Consider the following 21,583-nt stretch of genomic DNA (forward strand, 5'->3'; position numbering starts at 1 on the left):
ACTCAAATAGCTTTCGTTTTCTGTAATATTTTTCTATGAAGAGTTTCTGCTAGAAGTCTAACACACAAAATTCAGAAACTCAATAGAAATGCTCAGGTGAAGCACTGGTTGTTTTTACCTGATAATAGTAAAGCTGCCTGAAAAAAGATACGATTCCCCGGATGGTCCTGATCTAGTCGAGTGTAATATTAAGGAAAGCTGTATTTCCACAAAAGATGGGAATTTATAGAGTTTGTCACAATTATACTAAGTTATCAATTTTAAGACGACAGTTATACTTATGGGTTGATGGGCAATTTCTCGCTATACATTTTATAATGCTGCACTGCTCAAGGGACAGAGATGGTCTCCTCTCAGTCAGAAAACAAGCAAGTGCGTAAAGGAAATAACAGTTACTTACCCTACAGAAACTGTGGTTCTTCAAGACAGAGCAGTCAGTGTGGATCCTACTGTAGGTGGGCATGTGCCTGCTGCATTATATTATATTTCCATCTGTTTTTACCCCAGCTGAATTCATAACAGGGACAGAGTCGCTGAGACCCAATAGTATAACATACTTTATAGATGTAAGCTCAGAATTTTGTGAATAGTATGCCAACGCCATAGGTACACTTGATTCCTCCTTATTACAAAGGACTTCCTCTGACCTGCCAAGCACAGACAGACTTGAACATTCTTTTTAAACTTATGAGTACTACCAGCATGGTGAGACAATTTGTGAACACCGTTAGTGCTACTGATGGGCCAAAAGAGAACTATCATATGACGGTAACAGGCTGGCCCACCACACACCTAAGACATTTCCTGGGGAATTGACATGAGGCAGTGAGAAAGTACATAAGTTGCAAATCAAGAGCCTTCAGAAATAGTTTGATGAAAGCAAGCACCATTTTAACACTGAAGCATATAGTATAGAACAGATTCCTCCCCGCCTTTTTTTTTTTTTTCCCCTTTTTGAATGAAAAGGAGTAGAAACCCATATTCATATATTCTAAATGAATTATTTCTACGACTTCCAAGCAGAGCAACAAAATCTCTCTTTGTAAGAGGCCTTCTTGAAGAGAGTTGGAAAGAATACCAAGAAGGGAGCTTGGATATGGCGCAAGCAAAGGAAGATGAAGAGGCAGCTATGGCTGATCAGGTCTTGTAGGCATTTGTTGGTCAGTAGCTCCACCCAAACTCAACAGAATTAGGCAATTTTCTACACAGGGAACTGGCTGCAGGATTTTGTTTTTAATTATGCTCATAAATATGTTCCCAAATCAACTGCCTTCGGGAGCTTGATATATAATAAATGAAAAGGACAATTTATCTAGAACAATAGATCTTTTATTAAGGCGGCAGTCTGGTTGGTAAGCATTAGAATGAGAAAGCAAATATCCTTCACCTCCACAGATAATGGAACTGGAGGGGAATTTTTTATGTGGTGCAACTAGTAGTAGTGCTTTACACAACTGCTACAGTTCTCCATTCTGTGCAGACCTTCAAATGGCAGACTTTTGATGTCTGCCTAGACCCTTTCTTTTGAGACTGAAGAAAACCAGGACATACATTAGGTCCACTAAAAGGTACTGAATACCCTTGACAATTGGCAATGTAAATCCAATGGACCCAAGAGTTAAACATATCGAATAAAGAAATTGTATTCTCCAGAACCGTATTGTTTCAATACCCATTTTAAGCAATGGAAACTCATCTGGCAACAGCCTCATTGAAAAATGGATGAAGAGGAGGAAGAATCTTTCAGGTAAGGAAGATAGGTGGCATAACTCCTGGGCCTCACCCGACAACTTGCACATACTGTCTTCTGGAAAAGATGTGGTAATTTTCATCACTGACAGCAAATTAGAATATTCTATTCTATAAGGAAGGATTTGACAAGGCTACTGCTCTAGAAGTGCCGATTGTAACATAGGACCTGTGTGTCTGTGGTGTCAAATTGAACCAGCAGCAGTCCTGTCAGTCTGATAGCAATAATCGGTACTAGATATCTCTACTTTCTTTCAGAATGTCATTCCAGTCTTTCAGAAAAGAGAGCCTTTGAACTTGAGGACAAAGGAACGTTCTAGGATTTAGAGTCTTTCTTCTGGACAGACAATATGCTTGTGCTCAGCATATACTCAACGTGAAGCGTTATCTGTCCTGTGAAGATGCCTCTTCCACTCAAGATACCACACCATTAATGATGTCGCTACCTTCCTATATCTGATCTCCCTGCAACTGCAAATATGCCAGACTGCTCATTCAAGAAATCAAGTCATCTCCACAGACTCCTCAGAGATGAGCAGTTTGAGCTGAGTATCTTTCTCGACTTAGCAGCAGAAGAAAGAGAAGGAGCAAACCAAACATTTCTTGGGGTGCGTCTGTACCCGAGGCAAGAGTAACTTCTGTTATGCCCATCTGTAAATGGCATCAAACTGTTGCTTGAAGAGCCAGTTTTAATCTTCAAGGCTTTAGGCCCGCCATTTCCAATACCTATGAAAATTCATTCTGTAATGCTAATGAGTCTCTCTTGCTGTTACTATTTTGGCATATCCAATAAAAGTTAAACTCCGAGTCATACCGGTAGACACTGTTTCATCAGAAAGTAGAAATACTTTTGAAATACTACAGCAGGTTAGCTGTAAGGCCAGGTTCCACTTTGGTAACAGAAAGGAAGAAAACTGAAGAACGTTCACAACCACTTCATCCTTTATACTAGCACATAACAGCCTGAAGAGGCACATTGTGTTGCTGTGACTTTGGGAAAAGTATTAAATAAAGATTCTGAGAATTTGTGTTTGAGATGCATATACACTTCCAGTGGGATCTACACTGATACACAGTTAAAGAGGAGCAAAAGTTTGAGGGGAGGAGAAAGGGGGGAGGAGGGGGAGAGAAAAAAAAAAAAACTCCACAGAACACTGGCTAACAGAAGCTTTTCTTTCACACACGCACACACTCCTAAAAATGGACTCTACTGTCTAGCACAGCACGCCTTTAATAACATATGCAAAACAAACAAACACAAAGCAAAAGAAAAAACAAGGATCAAAGGAAGCAACAGAAACCACATCCAGAAAGGAAGAAATGACAGTTCTAGTTGTGTTTCCTCTATGCCCACAGCATCTGCTATTTGGAAGGAAAAAAGAATAAGTAATTTATTCTTAATCTTTGTGAATTACAGCAAGGGCCACTTCCATATTTTATTTTCATACTAGATTCTACAGATGTGCCCTCATTTTTAAAAACAAAATGGATTAAATATGATGCAAATGATTGCCATCTATACCCACAAAAGTCAAACACTATCTGTAAGGTTGACTGCTTGTGCCACCAAGGTATGTTCATGATGTGATGAGTTACAGCAGGTCTAGATTATTACTGATCACTTTTTCCTCCTGTAATATGATGTCTACCATTTGGTTTTTGCCTAGACAATTCTGACTCTCAGAAGTTTGCACCTGTATCCATTTTTTTTTTTTCCTTCAATTGATTATAGTTCTCCTAGGACTATCTCATGTCAGAGAACATGCATGTGTGTGTGTGTATACATACATAATTTTTTAAACACAAACACGTGTGTGTATATATATGTATGTACGTACGTACGTACACAGAGTGAGTGTACGATCACAGATCACATGCACACACACACACAGAGTTACACTGCCCCTTGTCCTTGCTGATACACTGGGAAGAGGAAACACAGATGCAGGCGTGCTGCGAAAAGCTTCATGCTCACACAGTCTTGCTATAGATTTCCCTCCTACCTGACTGTGCATAAATTTCAGGTTAATTCCTTCCAGTGTGACCTGGAGAAGACCTCCTTCACCAGTTTTCATATCCTGCACAGGGAACTCACCACCCAACTCAGGGCCTGTAATATGTTAGCGAAAAAAATAAAAAATTCACAAAAAGCAGTCAGCCAAATATATGTGCAAGGCAAAAATATACAACAATAAAAACAATTTTTTCATTTGATGCATATAGAAACAGGGCACTAAGAACAGTAAGGAGCATTTCAGTAGAGTCCATTCATGACAGCCTTCCGAGAACACTGGAGCTTTAATTTCCATAACAAATTTAATCCTGGTTATGTGCAAGGGATCACATCTAGATCAGCTCAGGCTGTATTTATTGTAGCTTATAGTAAGCGAATTTTTCAGATGCCAGCTTTCTTTTCTGCATGGTAAAGCACTGCAATCACACAGTACCCTAGACAGCATACTATTCAGTACAAACACCAAAGCAAGCAAAAGCCAGGGCTAAAGTTTTGAGTTTGGTGATTTTATATGGCGATATCTTATGGTTACAAGAATGAAAATGTCATTATGCTTACAACAACGACAACAATTTAACAGAAGAGATTAAAAGATGAAAATCTAGGCATTTTCATCTAGTTTCTTTTCCATCATTCATTTTTAGCAAGAAAATACTTTTCAATAATATTTTTTTCAATTATTTTTTGTGCAGAAAAACTAGAGGAATTGCTTTCAAACACATCTTCAATACTATATTATTGCCAAATTCTTAAAATAGTTTCCAGAGACATTTTTGCCTCCTCTGCCCCCAGTGAAAGTGTCATCCTCCCCCATTCCTCAACTAAAACGAGACTAACATCAGGATGAAGAAAATGGTTGCTCTTCCAAGCTCCAACAGCTAGCTGAGGGCTGAATACTTAGGATGCTAAATTAAAACACAAGTCATTTTCTCAATCATGCTGATTCCAGACATAAATATACTGTAGATCCCTTAGATTTGGCATCATTTAAGGCACAACTAAAATAGGCTTGTATCTCAAAGCATGGCTCCGAGGGTCCTGGCATCCACTTAAAGAAACAGCTGCAAAAACAACAACAAACCACACCTGAGAACACAAACAAACATTGATGTTACCCTGAATCCGCAAGACCGCAGCAAGTGAGAAGCAACCATCATTAAGAACCAGGTAAAAAATGAGCCAGCTTCACGTTTAATCTCCAAGTATGGGTAGATATAGCACCCGCTGCTCTCTGGGGACTAATAGAAATGGAAAACTACCTGCCCAAGAGCTCAGACAGTGTTAGTCTCTCACAACTGCAAATCTACTTTTCTGAGTAAGGGGTGTTTGCCAAGGAAAGTTTTATCAGTATAATTATACTATCCTGTCCCAAATGATGATGCTAAACCAAAAAGACAGTCTACATGGGAGGAGTCATAATGATAAAAGGATATTGGCTTAAGTGCATTGCTTGGCTTATACCAGTTTGAGACTTTCCAATATAAAAAAGGCTTACACACTGAAAGTCCGCAGAAAGCTACAAATCCATAACTGTAGATTCATTAATACAAACGGACATATATATTAGACTACATTCTCAAAAGAAAGTAAGTGGACATAAGGAGTAGCTTGCCAGCCATGAAGAGAAAGTCAAACTGAAGTATCATAAGGGAGTATTTTCAAGTTACTATTTTACTGGTAGCTAGTCCTCCTTACATACAACTCTTGTTTATACAGGTGCTTGGCTTTTGCTTGGATTTGGAGTGAGGTATACGGGGGAAAACTAATGACAAGAGTTAAGTCTGCTGCATACGCACAGGCAGATGACAAAGCTACCCTTAGATTTCTAAATAAAAGGACATTATGTTCAAATAAATTATTAATAGAAAAGTTGGTTGATCACACATTAAACAAGAAAAATTCCCAACATGCAAAAATCTTTTACCTGGTTTAATGCTTTGCTGCCTTGCTGCGGCTCGCTCCATGCTGTCTTTTACACAGTAGTATAATTCTCGACACTAACATATAAAAGAAGAGTAACACAATGTTATTTTCCAAAATTACTAAGGGAAGAGAACAGCAATATTCCACAAAAAGAACAAGTCCATGGGACTTAACCCAAAAAGTATATAAAAAGCTCAATCACAGCTAATTTATATTTATTCACAGTATTTATATTTATTTTTCAAGCTGTCAAGAGAAGCTATTTCATGTCTAAACAGCACAAGCTAGTGAAGAGTTCATGCCTTAGCACATGTTCATGAGCAATCTAACCAAGCATACTCAGTTTCTCAGTGCAGAAAAAGCCTCAGAACAATATTACAACCCCTCCCTTTTTCTCTGCCTCCAGCAGCCAAGCTCATATAACTGTTATTCACATCAATTTCCTTATGCCATACTCTTCAATTCCTCTTCTTCCAACTCCCCACTGTAATATCAATTAATATTTATAAATTTTACTCTGAGATTATGATTTAAAAAAAATTCTACCTAACACCCATGAAATGCAAAATTAGATTTCCAAGTAACTTCTGTAACATATTGTTTTTGTCCTCCTTCCGTTTGTACTCCACACCTGCATTATGATGACCTCTTGATCTCAGTCTATATAGAGTGAACTTTTTGGAGCAGAAATCTAATCCTTCATATATCTCAAAGATGCTCTAACAACAATAACCCTTCAACATCTTATTTGTAGTTCCAAATCTTTACCTTTTGTTTGTTGTTCATTGTGTGAGAGTTACTAGAATTCTCCTAAGAGGTTTAATCGATTTTATTAAGCTTACAGTTAACCATAAGAAAGGGGCTTTCAAGTTAGTACAGAATATAGATTACATTAAATCTGCAAGACTAAACGTGGGCCCATAGAGAAAAAATTTCCTATAGTCTGTCAGTTTAGCCTTGCCATTAAAAGTGGCACAATCAACTCAATTCCTAAAATATAGTTTTATTTAACTTTTCCCTCCCATAAATATACCACAGGATTTTTACTATCTTTCTAAGCCTGCATGCAGTCAGTTAGTAAAAGTGAGGCTTTCTTTAGCTGAGCAGAGGTCAATTAAATATTAGACTCCCTCTCCATTCTTCAAACAAATTAAAAAAAAAAGTAAAAAAACACTCATAACTTCTTAAAATTACAGTCTGCTGTAGTACTGCCTCAAAGTAAACAATAAGACACAACACCAGCTTCAGATGTCCGTACTGTTAAATGGCCATTGGAGTTCCACAAACACTACCAGAGATATAATGCAATTTTTTGACTAGGACATGAAAAATGACATACCAAGGATTTGATTTTGGTTTTCCCTCAGTATTGGCGTGTGTTAAACAAGACATGTACCTTCTTGGTGTAGAACTTGTTCAGTTGTGTCTCCTGGCCATTTCTTCTCCAGAGGCACAGCACTTTTGTTTTGGGGCAATAAGTCATGTTGATGAGTTTCTCATACCACCAACGCTCATACACAGTTCCAATGTTACTTCTCAGCACAATGCAATCATCACACACCTGGGAGTACAAAATCAAAGATGAGATCTCTGATACTATTTGCTGAATGCTACTGGTTTAATTAACATTTATTCTTGTTGCTACCTCCATGAAGAATATGTCTCCTGTTGTGTCTGTCCCAGCATGGACTACAAAAGTCTGCTTCTTGATGTGGCGGCTGCCACTGGGCTTGATAGAGAGCTCCCGGCCATTCTAGAGCAGAAAATATGCAATCGTTAATGAACTTTCATAATCAATTTCTCCTGATCTACTAAAAAAAAAAAAAAACAGTAGGTGACACTGGAAGCATTTTTCAACGCAGAAAGAAAAAGAACATATATTCTAACATAGCTGATTGGAGATAACTTTAGACAAAGCCTTATGCAAAGAAGTCCAGTAAGTTTAGTTTCAACAAGAGTGATTATGAGAGTTATCATAGCATACAACAACACTCAAGCTGGTATCACACGCAGTGTATGACCATGAGGCATACGTTTCGATAACTGTTAACACTGCAGTAAACTGGTGTGTTTTCTTCCCAAAGAATAAAGAGTATTTCCTATTATTTCTGGGCACAAAACTAAGTTCCAGTTGTAAAAGTGCTCTGGAAAACTAGCTTTCAAAGGACATAATCTGCATCTGCTCTAGCAATGGTTGTGTTAATAGCTGGATAGTTTGATTAACCTATATGTTAGCCTATATTCTGAATGGGCAACACCGGAGGTAAGGTTTATTCTGCGTGGCAACTGATAGCAGGAATAATCGCATATAGAAACTCTCCCCCACAAGTCTTATTCTGACCTGGTAACTCACGAAAAACTAAACATTTGTTACAGTTTTAGTCAGAACAAAGCTTTTTCTTTTCCTCCCCATTCATGTATTTTCTTGGTGAAGTTAAGGCCATCTAATCTGTGCCTCTTTCTTAGCTGTTTAATCAATTTGGGTTTTCCAGTGTTCATCTCGTCTAGTTTTAAGTACCTCAAGCAATAGCATTACTCTTATCAGGGTTTAATAAATCTGACTATGTGTTTTGGGACCCAGAGAAGGGATTGTGAGAAAGCTTGTTTTCATCTATAATTGTTAGGCTAATAAAAGAGATTACCATTAACAGCAAACAATGATTTCAAGACACAGATAAAACATCTTGGCTAAGTTAGCACTAAAAGTTTGTCAAGCCTCTTAATTTTTTCCTTTTTGGATTCCATCTAAACAATAAACAACATAATCACTAAGGATGTCACAGTACTATCACTCTTACAAAAATTATCATCTGTCAGATTGCCCTAAATCAGAAGTTCCCAAAATGTGTTCCGCGCAGTGCGGCACGGTTAGGCAGCTATATGACCCAGTTGGGTCTACCTCACTATGCACAACTCTAGGATAAATACTTGAAAATATAAGCATACCCAAACTTAGTAGCTGACAGATACAAGAAAAAAAAAAAAAGTGCCAACAAAATCAGAATCTTTACGACATAATGTCTTAAAGCTACTGATGAAGGAAACAATGAGATTGCTGTAATTGTTTCAGAGAGAAAGTTACCAGAAGGCCATCTAAGACGACAACTGCAGGATGCTGTAATACCAGATCGATCCTGCACTGATACTAGAACACCAGCTCAGAAACGTGAGCTGCTTGATTCATCAACTTTAAGACCTTGGACTGCACAGTTCTGCAGCATCGAACATTTAAAACAAACAAACAAAACACTAGGAATGGGAAATAGGAGGGCAAAACTTGATTTGTGAATAGGAACAGTGATAGAACATGGGAAATTTGAGAATTTGTTTATTTGTATGGTAGATTCAGAAATTGGGAAAAAAAAAACCATTTATGGATTTTTTTGAACATTGGGAATTCAAACCTACTGGGAGCAAGGGATGTAGAACCAGTTGTCTGTATACACAAAACGCAAAAGTTACCACTACTTAGTAAACTATCAGGTATCAGTTGATTTACAGAAGCTGTCAAGTGGAAGGTATTCAGACTTGATTTAACCATTGTTGTCTAAACGTTTGAGATTGCATTTACTGAAGGACAAGAGCGTCCAGATGGATGTGAGGCTCAGCTTACCTGACTAAATTCCTAGGTCACAATACTTTTTTTTTTTTTTTTTTTTAAATATATCTGAGCCGTTAAACTTTACGCTGAGGTAAATCCCCTCCCATTCCAACCACTTCTCTCCTCTTGTGAGTTCTCATCTGATTTGTTCATACAAGAAAAATTTAAGTTATTATTACTCTTTCATTAAATTGTTATTAGCCTACAACAATAACATATCTGATATAAAAATGATAATAAAGGAATATTAGGGTTGCACAGAACGCTGATACTGAAGTGTCATGTTTGTACATATTTATGTGGAAGCTCTAATCGATAATTGCGTAACATTTTATGAACAGCATCATACAATCACAGTCTTTATACCTTACATATAAAAGCAGTATTTAATAACTTCAATTTAATTATTTTTAATATTTTTAGTGTTGCACAGCCTTTACAGAAGAATTTTCAGGTAACTTTTTTTCTTCTGCTACAGCTCCTAAAGATAAATCATTCATTGATGTTTTACTTACCAGATTGGCAAGCTTATCTAGAATATCATTTATTTGCTGGCTGTGCACCAATCCAATATGTGATTTTCCCATTAGACGACGCACCTTTTTCCTAATATCATTTTTGTTCACCTAAAAAGCAAATAAAAGACAGTTATCTACTTTTCTTTAAGCATGGGCAACTCCTCCTCCCTCCCCATATCAACATATCTTGGTTCCACTGAAAAGACAATAAAACAGCAAATCTCCCACTCAGTTATGTTAGGTCCAGCTGCTGCATTTGATAGCATACTGCATCATAATCTTTTACAGCACTGGTACAGTAGAAATATGCACTACAGGTGTTTCCAGACATGACAAAATTTTAGATTGATTCTTCAGTGACTTTTGAGGGAGGATTTGGATTCCCTAAGAAACTATTCAGATTAAAGGAAAGGTATTGCTAGGAGTCACCTACAGCACTAAAGTGCATCCTGATAGTTTACTGAATGGGGACTGGGAAAGAGGCTGCTTAGCAGTAACTGCAAATTTCTTGTTGAGTTATTCATAGGCATGTTCACACTCTGCCCACGCTCTCCTTTTACTTCTAACTACCATAAGAAGATTTGGAATTTGCAGTTGAAAGGAAATGAGGTTAGGAGATGCTCTATGCCAAATTTATAACCCATGCCCTTAACAATTAAGGATGTACTCAAAAGGGCTAAAAAGTTTCTATTTCAAATGGCAATATATATGCATACTCATGGCATAGAACTGCATAAACTCAGACAACATATCTCAAAGAATCTCCAGGCACTGAAACTTTTTTTTTTCCCCCCCCTCATTATGGTCAGGAAGCATTATATAGAATTCTGTCATCCTACACTGTTCTGAGCTTTTTGAACAGAGGTGCATGGTTTCAAAACAACGTTCGTAAAATATACTACTTAGATTTATCAAAAAGAAAAAAAGATCACCTTTATCATAAGCATATAAGCAATCATATTATGCAGCAGCGTAGCCAACAAGCGGTCCTCATCATCCTCCAAACGCTTTCGATCATGTTCTCCCAGGGAAAGATACCTGCAAGAAGAGCTGGATTTGAAGTAGACTCACAGGCATTCTTCATCCAATTCACTAAAGCACTGACAGAGGACAGAGCACTATTTATAGAAGGTAAGGTAAAGAAAACCTCCAAAAACATTAAGTCAAATGGGTATTTCCCAATAAGATGTTCTGATTGCTAATTAAATATGCCCGTTAACAATTAAGTAGTTAAAGTAAATAATATATGCTCAGTTGGAAACTTCTTAGTAGTCCACTGGGTCTGTTTCCTCTTTTCCACAGCTGCAGGTTCACGACAATTACAACTGCTTCAAGAGTGCCACAGAACTAAAATAACTTGGCTGTTTTAGCCCAGGTGAAATAACGAGTAGGAAAAAGGTCTACCAAAGAACTTCACCTGTCAATCATCTCCTGGGGTCCTTGGTCCATCCCCATTCCTTCTCTCTCTAACATCACAGCATCCAAAAAGGCATCTTCCCAGAACTGCATTTGGTCCCACAAAGTCGAGCGCTCTTTGCCTGCGCAGTGAATATAGGAAGTGAGCATTTATTCCAGTTAAACACTCGAAGATTAATTCCCCTTCCTTCCCACTCCTTGAAAATACCATAAGCCAACACACAAATAATCCATATTCAAAAACACAAAAAATACTTTTTTTAAAATCACAAGCCATATCACAACAGGAAAAAAAAAAAAAAAGAGAGAGAGAGAGAGAGAAGAGAGGACATATCTCCTATTCTAATGCATAGCATAATCTTTTCAAAACCTCCCACAGAGAGACCTCTCATCCCTATTCTTTAAGGGCATAACTTCTTCCATCTCCCGTTAACATTGCCCCAAAGAGATAGGAATATCGCACACAAACACAGATCATGGTAAACACACAGAGAAGTGGAAAGAAGGGATTATTACTCATAGAGAAGGTTTCCATTGCAGCATCCTCTAACTGGTCCCAGACAGATCCTTTATCCCTACCTGCACCATTCCAAACAGGTAGAAATGAGAAAGAGAAAGGATGAAAAATAGGGGAAGAAAGCAAGCTCTGGATTAATGACAAGTCCAGATGAAATACATTAAAAACAAAAAAAACAACAATATACTCCTAAACCAAGGAAACATTCAAAGGGCCATTAGCCTTCTGAGTTTAGTATCCCTTTTTAATGGCTTAAGCTGAAGGATCTGTTTGCAAAGAACATCAATACACTTCAGCCTTCCACACATGGTGAGCTAAGCTGCTTGTCACCCCTTTTTTCCCCCAACAGTCTACAGCATGAATTCAAGTTCAAGAAAAGCATGGAACTTGGACAAAGTACATTTTATGCAAGTTACACCTCTCAGCCATCTTCTCTTACTCTTATTCAATCTCTCCAGCAAATCTCTCCTAGTCTGCTAGTATGGAAAACAATAAACGGTTAAAAACAAAGTATTTGGGAATGTATATATTCCAGCCTGCCACAGACATGACTTCATCTTAACGTCAGTCTATTTCCCCATCAAAAATAAGTTTACCCAAAAGCCCTTCATAGAGATAGACACGCTGGTTCCCATCTTCTGGACCTCTCCCTGGAGTACTGCCTTTGTTATCCTTCACACTCTGCTTCAGGTTATGAGACTTTGCCTGAAAATAATACAAACAGGGTCAGAAAAACTAATTTGGCAGCCTGCAGGATTGTTCTTGCAATCCCCTGCTGTAATTAACAGATGCAGCTTCCAAGCTATCTTTCATACGCACTTTTCCCACAAATGTTCCCAGAAGGAGGTTGCTCTGTTCACAGATCAAGGTAAAGCTATTAAAAGTCCACAGCCATATGAAGAAAAACAAAAAGAGACACGCACAAAGAAATCAGAACACAGAGGAAGCAAAACGTTTCCCTTAGGATAAACTGACGCAAAGCATAACAAGTGCAAATGGACAATCCCAGGCTAAGAGTAAAAAGGACTTCATACGCTACACAAGCAAGACATAAGGCCAAAGTGGTACCAGGGCTAGAGGAGGAGGTAGAAAGAGGGAAACAAAATTATTCAGAAGCCAATGAAAACTAATGAAAGAGAACACTTCCCAATAGAACCCCAACATAAATGAGTCATTAGTCAAATTATTCAGGATTGACCATGACGGTGCTAGACTGCTCTGTACAGCTGAGAAGCCGCACAGTAGCTTTCACCACGGAAGCGTATACAACTTGCACAGGAAGATGCAACAGAAACCTAACCATAACAGATAACACAACCAGAAATAACAAGAGTTCAAACTGTCACCAAGACCCAGGATGGAGAACACCATGTACATAAGCAACAACAGATTTCCAGAGTCAGAACATGTAGAACAGAAATACCGGACAGAATAAAGGATAGTATCAAGGTTTGGAGTTCAGTGATGGATGAGCTATTTGAATTCCCACACTTTGAAATAAAGCTGAATATCACTGTCATTTTACAGACAGGGAGGAAAGGAGGAACAAATATGTGACCTTCTCAGGACTACACAGAATGTGCATTTTCAAAAGCAGAATAAGAATACCCGAGTTCTGTCTCAAATTCATCACACTTTATATATTTATCTTTCAGTTATCATTCATAAAGGTTCAGCCACACAGTCAACTTACTGACATTTAACAAGTTACTACACATCAGCTGGTCTAAAGTACTGTAGGCAGGGACTACCAGCCAGCAACTAATGCAAGACAAAACAAGTGAGCCTTTCCATCTCTCTACCACCAGATAAATTACGTTGTAATACCTGACATTCATCTCACATCACGTACACTAGCTTCTTTGTTCTAAATCCCTGTTGCAGATGTTTTTAAAATTTCACTTAGCTTCAGTAATTGGGTTTTAAATTCCAGAAAACTGAAAAGTGTTTTAAAAAAGTCCAACTATAGAAATTGAGAAGACACCATCTTGCAACTAAACAGGCTGACATAGTTAACGTCACATTCATGCTCTCTGAAGAAACCTGCAGTGAAGCGTAATGTTTTTGTTCGCTGCTTAAAATTAGATGTAAATGACCGTGCAAAGGTTTTTAAGAATCTAATCAGGATTATAAAATAATGAACATAGACCAATCTTTAGGCATTGCAAGTTCATTTCATATTCGGCTGACAGCTCAGCTTAACCAAATCAGGCATATAACTGTTTTCTTGGTAAGAATATGTATATTAGAGGTTACAATAGTCAAAGGCTTTAAAATCAAAAAAAAAAAAATCAAATGCCCTCAGACCACTTCAGTTTTAGTTCACACAGATTCACCAACTTGAAACAGATATTTAAACTTCAGACAGTATTAAAGTAATGCTTTAAAAGCAACAGAACAGCTGCTAAACCTATGATGGGTCATCATTTTCCTACAGCAAACAGCTTTTCCTACAGAACGGTATCAGTTCCTCTTAGTTAAGGTCAAAAAATGTCCATCAATGTTGTTATGTATCTGAAAGGGAATTAAATGTACACTTGGTTGAGAGTAACACTGAATGAGGGAGAATTAAATATTGTTAGAATCTATAACGTTGGTTGAGATGTGAATTTACTATTCTCAAAGGACCACATATTGCACAGGAAATAAAAATGGTTCATGGATCCATAAAAAATTTAGTTCTTTAATATTTTCATATTGTATAGTATATATTTGATAGTGCATATTGTAAGTCAGTGCTGATTAACCCTTACAATAAAAATCAGAGATCCTCTTCCATGCATGCACACACATTGAAATAATTACAGTATGAGATTTAATTTAAAGAGAAAAGAAAAATTAAAAAAAAAAAGGAAAGTCTGGAGTGTCCTTACAAAGATAGAGCTAGTAGCAGAGTTTGTCTCAATTTCGCTGTCTGACACGGTACCCCTTGACCCTGTCAGATTGCCACCATTTTCCACACCCAGGCCATCACCAGCATTGCTACTTAAGTCACTGTCTGCTCCTAATGTCTCTCCAGAGCTGTTACTAACCTGTGGAGAAAAATAAAGCAGTTACCTTCAATAGACAAGACACTGTGGAAAGAAAAGGCATAAAAGAATAAGCAGTACAACTGAAGGCCACCTTTGGCTTCTCTTTTTTTAGTGATATGATCCTCTCATCAAATCCTGCTATGCAGAACAAAATGAAGAGACACTCAAAAAGCCTCTCAGGAAATATAAAGCCTCTCAGGTCATGGCAAGCTAGCTATTAACAAGTACACAGCAGTTTAAAGACGGAAAAAAAGCAAACACCTCCCCCCCAAAAAAGGAAAGTACCTTGGGCTTTATCCCTGAATATGCCACATCAGACAACGTGTGGGAAGGAGTAAGCTCATTCCCTATCTCTGAATGCATTCCTGCCACTTTTTCCCCTCTAGGCCCTACAGTTAATCATATTTTGATATGATTCAAGTGCTTTATGTTAATACACCAGAAACTCTGCACTTGCTCTTAAGGCATTGAACCATCTGCTTTTTTACTCTCAGGTTACACTTTTAAACTTTTATCGTTCACACACAGTACTACATAGGACTAAGTCATATTTATAAAGTGATGCAATCTACTAGTCCCATGGATATACATATATGCCACCAATCCATAGGAACACACAACAGCAAAGAACATCATATATGAAGGATGCAATCTGCTAATAAAAGAGTATGCATACTCTGTCAGGCACACTTGCTTGCCATCCACTCAGAGATTCCAAGAGAGAACTCATCATAGACACGCTATTATGTATACATGGCAGTGTGCAGCCATGCTATACACAGAATGTATATACAAAATGCCCTCCCCCACTTTACCAACCAGTGAATCACGTCAAGCTTTCTCTTTAGGCATATCCTACCACTGTGCTAACTTCAGAATCCTGGCTTGTACTTCGGACCATAACTGCCAGTCCTCCACTGGGAACAGAGTCCAAATCACCCTTCTGCAATTAAACATATAGAGGGGACAGAAACAAAAGACACATTAGTTCAATTTTTTTCCATGAGGGAAGAAAAACCACTTCCCAGTCCTTTGGGTCTTAAAATATAGGCCTTACGTTTCCTTGCTGCATGAAGCCAGCTAAAGAGTCGCTACTGTCTACGTGTCAAATAGACCACGGGGTCATACAATTGATGAGTTAACAAAGATCAGTTCCCTAAAGGAAGGGGGGAAGAAGTGTTACTAAATAAGCCTTTCAGGAATTCTCTGACTCTAGAAGTCTTCCCACAATTCAGTAATAACTAGAAGAATCCTTTTACCTTATCATGTAAGTAAAACAAGCATAGGAGAGAGGAGGACTGACCTGAGAACCTGAGGCCAAACTGAGACCACTGTCGGCACTGATTTGTGATTTTTTCTCATCTGTTTCTCCCAAATCAAAGTGTTTCACACCTTCTGGCCCTGAGCAAAGGAAAAAGTAGATTATTGTATCAAGGAAAACCAGTATGGCAGAAAACATGATAGACTGGAAGCAGGGACAATACCACAAAAACAAATTTGCTTTCTTATTCTTCTGATTTCTTATTCCTTGGTACTGCAAAGAATAAAGCCAGCAGGAAACATCTGCCATTCTTCAAATTTTAGTCTGGATTTCAAATACTCCAAAGTCACAGCCCAACAGTGACTATCACTAAACAGTACCTTTACTAGCTTTTCAAAAGAGAGAAGAGGACAGACAAAGGTCAAATAACTTCCAGTTATAACACCACATGCAGAGCAGTTGCCATTCAACTCTGGGAAGCCACTTAAGTATCCTTTATTTTTATCAGGAATAAATTAAGTATTTAAAGTCAGAACAGTTTTCTGAGCAGCTAATTTGCTCAGTTTCTTGGCTGAGTTTGTTAGGTTGCCCACCACAATTTTCTAGGCAAAACATGGCATGAACACACAAAGCAGACTGATAACTGGTGTCACACTAATAAGAATTTCAAGGAAGAGGCTTGTATGATGTACTTCACAACATTTGCCAATTATATAGCAAATGGCTCTCCAGAGTTTGCAATCACATAGGCCAGTAGTGAGAGAGGGATTCAGCAAGCCTTAAGTCATGCATTCATTAACCTATCCAGTCTGAGAACAAAAAAGGGGGGGAAAAAAAAAAAACGAGGTAACTTTATGATCAATTCTCCATGCAGTTCTCAAATTGCATTATCTATTGTCCTCTGATGGGATGGCAGAAGGAAAAGAAGAGAAAGAAGGAGAGGTAGAGCCTGAAAAAAGTCTGGAAAGCACTGTAAGATGTAAGTAACAAGGCAGGAAAAGAATGCGCTATAGACTGTACACAGAAAACCACTAAGCTCAGAAAGGGGAAAAGACTGCACGCAATACTTCTGCCATATCCATATCTGCCAACTATTCAGTAACAGGAGGTCATGACCAGCAGCTGGAGTATCTGTATTATATACCCATGACTATATCCAGTATCTCTCAGCAAACAATGTCACAGTATCTTATAACCAATAATCACAACGACCTGGGAATTATGAATACGTTTATATTATATGTAATATTAGAGAGGGGGAGATAGTGAAAAGGAAAGAGAGAGGGAAGGGAGGAGAGAGAGAGAAGGATAATATACAAAGATTTGTGGGAGTGAGTTTGAGATGGTATGTAACTCATGAATAGCAAAGCCATAAGCGGGCTGTGCAGATTGTACTAGCTTTCTACTCAACCAAGAATTCTCCATGTGAAATGTTTTACAGAAAGTCTTTCATTTATTATAGTCTCCTGCATATAAATCCACATGCCTTAGTTACTGTAAGTCAAACTGTCAAAGTTTCTAATGTAAAAGAAAAAATATAAACAAAATTTAGCAAACATAAGACTAAAAATATCCTAAGAACTTAGGATTTTTATTTTCCACTGAAACGTGTCACATGACAAGTCTCTTATTTCCAGTCGTTCAAATTGCTACCATTTCTAGTGCTGAATTAATGATGCAACGTAAAGTTTTATATGTCATCACTACAGCAAGAACACTAAACTTCAGTCTTGTGTTTTTACTAATTTAAAAGTTCCCCATCCCACCAACATATTGACTTTCTGTCAGTCTGACTTTTGAAGTAAGTGAAGCTGACTAAATCAGTTCAGGAATTTGACAGGAGTGGGCAATACCGGTAACACAGTTTAAGGAGTGTATTAACCACAATCACATTGCTGTTACTATCACTCTACAGGGCCTTCCATCCCTCCACTTAGCTTGTTAGAGGAGCTGGATAACTATTACACATGAAACATCAAAACCCCAATATATCCCTTCTAATGTAGGCACCTAACTGAAGGGCCCATTTTGGGAGTAGGCATATGCATATGCTACGTGTCTGTCTCACACACACTCCTACCTTGGCAGACATCAGTTCAGATCTTAAATGCAGTAAGCTGTACTTCAGAGGTGGCCCGTTCTGAATTGGCTCCAGAGGCTCCCTTGCACTTAACTGAAGTATCTAACTGAGGAGCCCAAAATTAATATAACAAATCCAGGCCTAATCAGAACGCCAGTTATCTTTACCTGCTCCCCTTACTATTAATTCTCTCCCCCCTCCACTCTGTAAAAGGGGCATCAGCTCTGCAAAGCAGGAATTATGCTCTCTCTTACAGTTGGAAAACACCTACCATATCACAGTTGTTACAAGATATCTCTTGTCTGTATATCATATGTCTCTGTTTATAATAGCGATAACCAAAACAATAAAACGTTGTACTGCATCTGCAGATAACATATATATGTACTTCAATGGATTTTAAGATTCCTGTAGATTTAGAGACTACTATTTAGAGACTCTGCAAACAACCTCAGACTATCTAACTCACTCCTCTCTCTCAAATATGTGATATAGGAGCAAAATCAGGTTGATTCCTCATTATGAATCTATTCTCTAACAACCATCACTAAATACAATTCTTCACATACACCTTCTCTCTCCTCCTCAAAAGCAATTTCCTGTTTGCAGATTGACTGCAGTCAGAAACTAGCTATTCATAGTTGATGCCAGGTAACAAAATTTGCCATACCAGGGCTTGAAAGAACAGAGAATTCTTCACTCCACTAACATTCAATCAAACTACATATTCATGTTACGTACTTGTTGGGCAAAACTAGTCTCTTATTTTTAAGAAAAGACATGGAATGCCTTTTAAAATCATTCCATATATAGCTCATATTGTAAGGAGGCAGGAAGTCCACTTCTTCTTTGAAGAGGGTAACATACGGGGAGTAGGAGGGGAAGACATTTGAATAAAATTTCCCCAGGGCAAACTGATCTATTTGGCCTCCTCTGTGATGCAGGCTTTCCCCTGGCTGATAACTCTTTGCTCTTGCGGGTATAAAACATGTGCCATAGATGCAAGCTCACCCTGCACCTGGGGAGTTGGCAGTTATGGGGAGGCTGGGGGAGTCAGTTTCTGAGTTTTATCATTTCCTTACTCGTTTTTTCCAAAGCTTTTTGCTTTTTCACTTCCTGGTGCTTGTTCCACAATTCTACCCAAGATGCATTGCAAGCAAGAGAGAAAGAGAAAGAGTCAGCGGCTGGTCAGACAGGTGAAAATGGGGAAAAAAAAATCTGAAGCAAAAACCCACCCCTTCGTCTCCAAAAAAAAAAAAAAAAAAAAAAAGCAGAAATTTATGACAACTACTGAGTGAAGGGTTAATTAACACCACTTTGCAAGATTTCAGTGTTAGGAATAGCGCGCTGCATCATTTCTCATTTACAAAATTCAAATGTTAGAAATTACTTCATGCAGTGAACCAACTAAGCAGAAACAGCTATTATGAACACAACATTGCGATTCATCTCCTTTCCCAAGACAGGACTTTAAGATTGTCAGATATTTACTCCTCAAAACGTAGGCACCACAGAAGCTCTAATTGACAGAAATGTTTTCATATCTCTAGTCTGTAACTAGAAAAGAAAACGGCTGAAAAGCAGCAGCAGCAATTCCAAGAAAGTTAAAATTGCAGGTTAATACAATATTTATCTAACATTATATTTTTTAAATTAACACAGAGAAAAGTTTACAAGCAAAACAAATTATTTTCAGCTTGGCATTATTCTCAAAACATGCTTGACACTGCCTATCAACCAGTCCTTCACATAAAAAGCTGAACTCCTCAACATCCATTTGTTCCTATCAGGGTATGAAGAATGGCAAAATAGGAAAGAAGAAAAATGAGCGAGATAGTCTGCTTAATGCAACCTTCCAAAATTTGAATTAGGCCACAGCTCTCCAGCGAAGTCAAGGGATTCTGTAAGAGCATACAACACAGGAAAAAGGAAAAAATCTGGAGTTTGCATGCACTCTCTTCATCTGAAGCTTAGCCCTGAGACGAATTAATGATGGGGCACTTGCACTTTTCTATCATCCACATTCCTCAACCCTCTGAAATGCAATTATCTTTTGCGCTCAGAAACATTCAGTCATTCCAGGTGATGGCCTGCTGGCCCAGAGGCACTATTACAAGCTGGCATGCTTTACTGAGTCTGAATGCTGGGCACTGTCCTCTCTCACTAGCATGGTTGAAGCTGGGAATGCTACAGGGGCACAGACACTCTTGGAAAAGCAGCAAAGGGAAAGGAAAGGAAAGGAAACGAAAAAAAAGCACAATGTTCTATTGGTCTTCTAGGAAACTTGTTGCACAATTAGAAGGCTACTGAAAGTGTCAGGAACCCATTCCACCCTGCAAATGACAGAAATTAAGGCAAGAGGGACTCTAAAAATAATTCTATTTGGAAAAAAGGCCTGCTAAAAACAAAAGGAGAGTTACAATTACGGACAAAGGCTCCAGAATATTACCACTGGAAGTATCATGAGCAAGGAAAATATAAAAAGGGAGAAGGACTAGAAAGATGGCTGCTAGCCAACTGATTTCTATTTCTGCTTTGTGATTGATGGACATTCCTTAAACTTTGATAAGCACATAGACGGATAACATCGCAAATCACTTAGGGATCTAAACAGCATCCGTTAGGCTTATCTAGTTTAGCATACACTGACAAACACCAACAATCCCTTTAAAAGATGTGTTCAATTTGTTTATTACAAAGACTTTGAAAACATCCAGCCTCTTCAATTCTCAGTCTATATGGTTTTACTTTAAAAATCACCAGTCGGAAAGCTACAATACCTGCTATTAATCTGTTTTCATCTGAGTTGTCTGTTAACTCAGTATTTCTTAGAATTATTCTGCCTTAAAGTTTAATCTATGTCAAAGGAGGCATTGAGAGTCCAGAGTGTTTCCTGGCACATTAGAAAGAGCCTACGTTTTATTCTCAACTATCTTATAAAGGAGGAAAAGAAAAACCTCCAATAAACTCTAAAGGCAGAAAACATTATGCCTATGTTCTATGAGCCTGACCTGAACAGGATAGCAGGTCCAGAAAGGATCTCATATAGACAACTTAAAATAGGTAGCACAATCTTTCCTGTTTGAAAAAACTGTAGGATATCTATTGAGCTGCAAGCACTAAACAACTATTTAAAAAAAAAAAAAAAAAAAAAGCAATGCAGACTTCAGAAAATACTGAAATTATCATTGACAGCTACTGTAAGCATGCAATAAAACTAAACCAGCCACTAGCACAAAGGGGGAAACTATCAGCTATCAACTTCAAGGCCATCAGTGCCCTGATGAAAGGTCAGCGATATAGGTAAAGATCATGGTAATTAGAAAAATACAAGAACCCTGGAAGCAAGTAAACAACTGGTGGTCTTTTAGGAAAGGAAGGACCAGATACCATCATCCTCACAATCAATTTCCTAGCTAAGCAATTTGGGCATTAAAGCAAAGCAAAGACCAATCCTCGACTGATAAAAAAT

General features: G+C 38.1%; 1 protein-coding gene across 27 annotated transcripts in view; it reads right to left on the reverse strand.

The window, feature by feature from the left end:
- MADD (MAP kinase activating death domain) overlaps positions 1-21,583 on the reverse strand; it is a 76,030-nt gene that overhangs the window by 10,403 nt on the left and 44,044 nt on the right. For 14 of the 27 annotated variants that reach the window (XM_068945712.1, XM_068945722.1, XM_068945729.1 and 11 more), the window contains 13 exons: positions 19,194-19,247; positions 16,074-16,171; positions 15,630-15,713; positions 14,612-14,770; positions 12,335-12,443; positions 11,738-11,800; positions 11,223-11,343; positions 10,738-10,843; positions 9,803-9,913; positions 7,332-7,439; positions 7,083-7,247; positions 5,688-5,760; positions 3,753-3,859 (listed from right to left, as the gene is read on the reverse strand). In XM_068945712.1, coding sequence (XP_068801813.1) covers positions 3,753-3,859; positions 5,688-5,760; positions 7,083-7,247; positions 7,332-7,439; positions 9,803-9,913; positions 10,738-10,843; positions 11,223-11,343; positions 11,738-11,800; positions 12,335-12,443; positions 14,612-14,770; positions 15,630-15,713; positions 16,074-16,171; positions 19,194-19,247 — 1,358 coding nt within the window. The remainder of the gene's footprint in view (positions 1-3,752; positions 3,860-5,687; positions 5,761-7,082; positions 7,248-7,331; positions 7,440-9,802; positions 9,914-10,737; positions 10,844-11,222; positions 11,344-11,737; positions 11,801-12,334; positions 12,444-14,611; positions 14,771-15,629; positions 15,714-16,073; positions 16,172-19,193; positions 19,248-21,583) is intronic. The other 13 variants (XM_068945734.1, XM_068945726.1, XM_068945727.1 and 10 more) reach the window with 3 other exon arrangements.

Source organism: Struthio camelus, chromosome 5 (assembly GCF_040807025.1).
Source record: "Struthio camelus isolate bStrCam1 chromosome 5, bStrCam1.hap1, whole genome shotgun sequence".
NCBI lineage: Eukaryota > Metazoa > Chordata > Aves > Struthioniformes > Struthionidae > Struthio > Struthio camelus.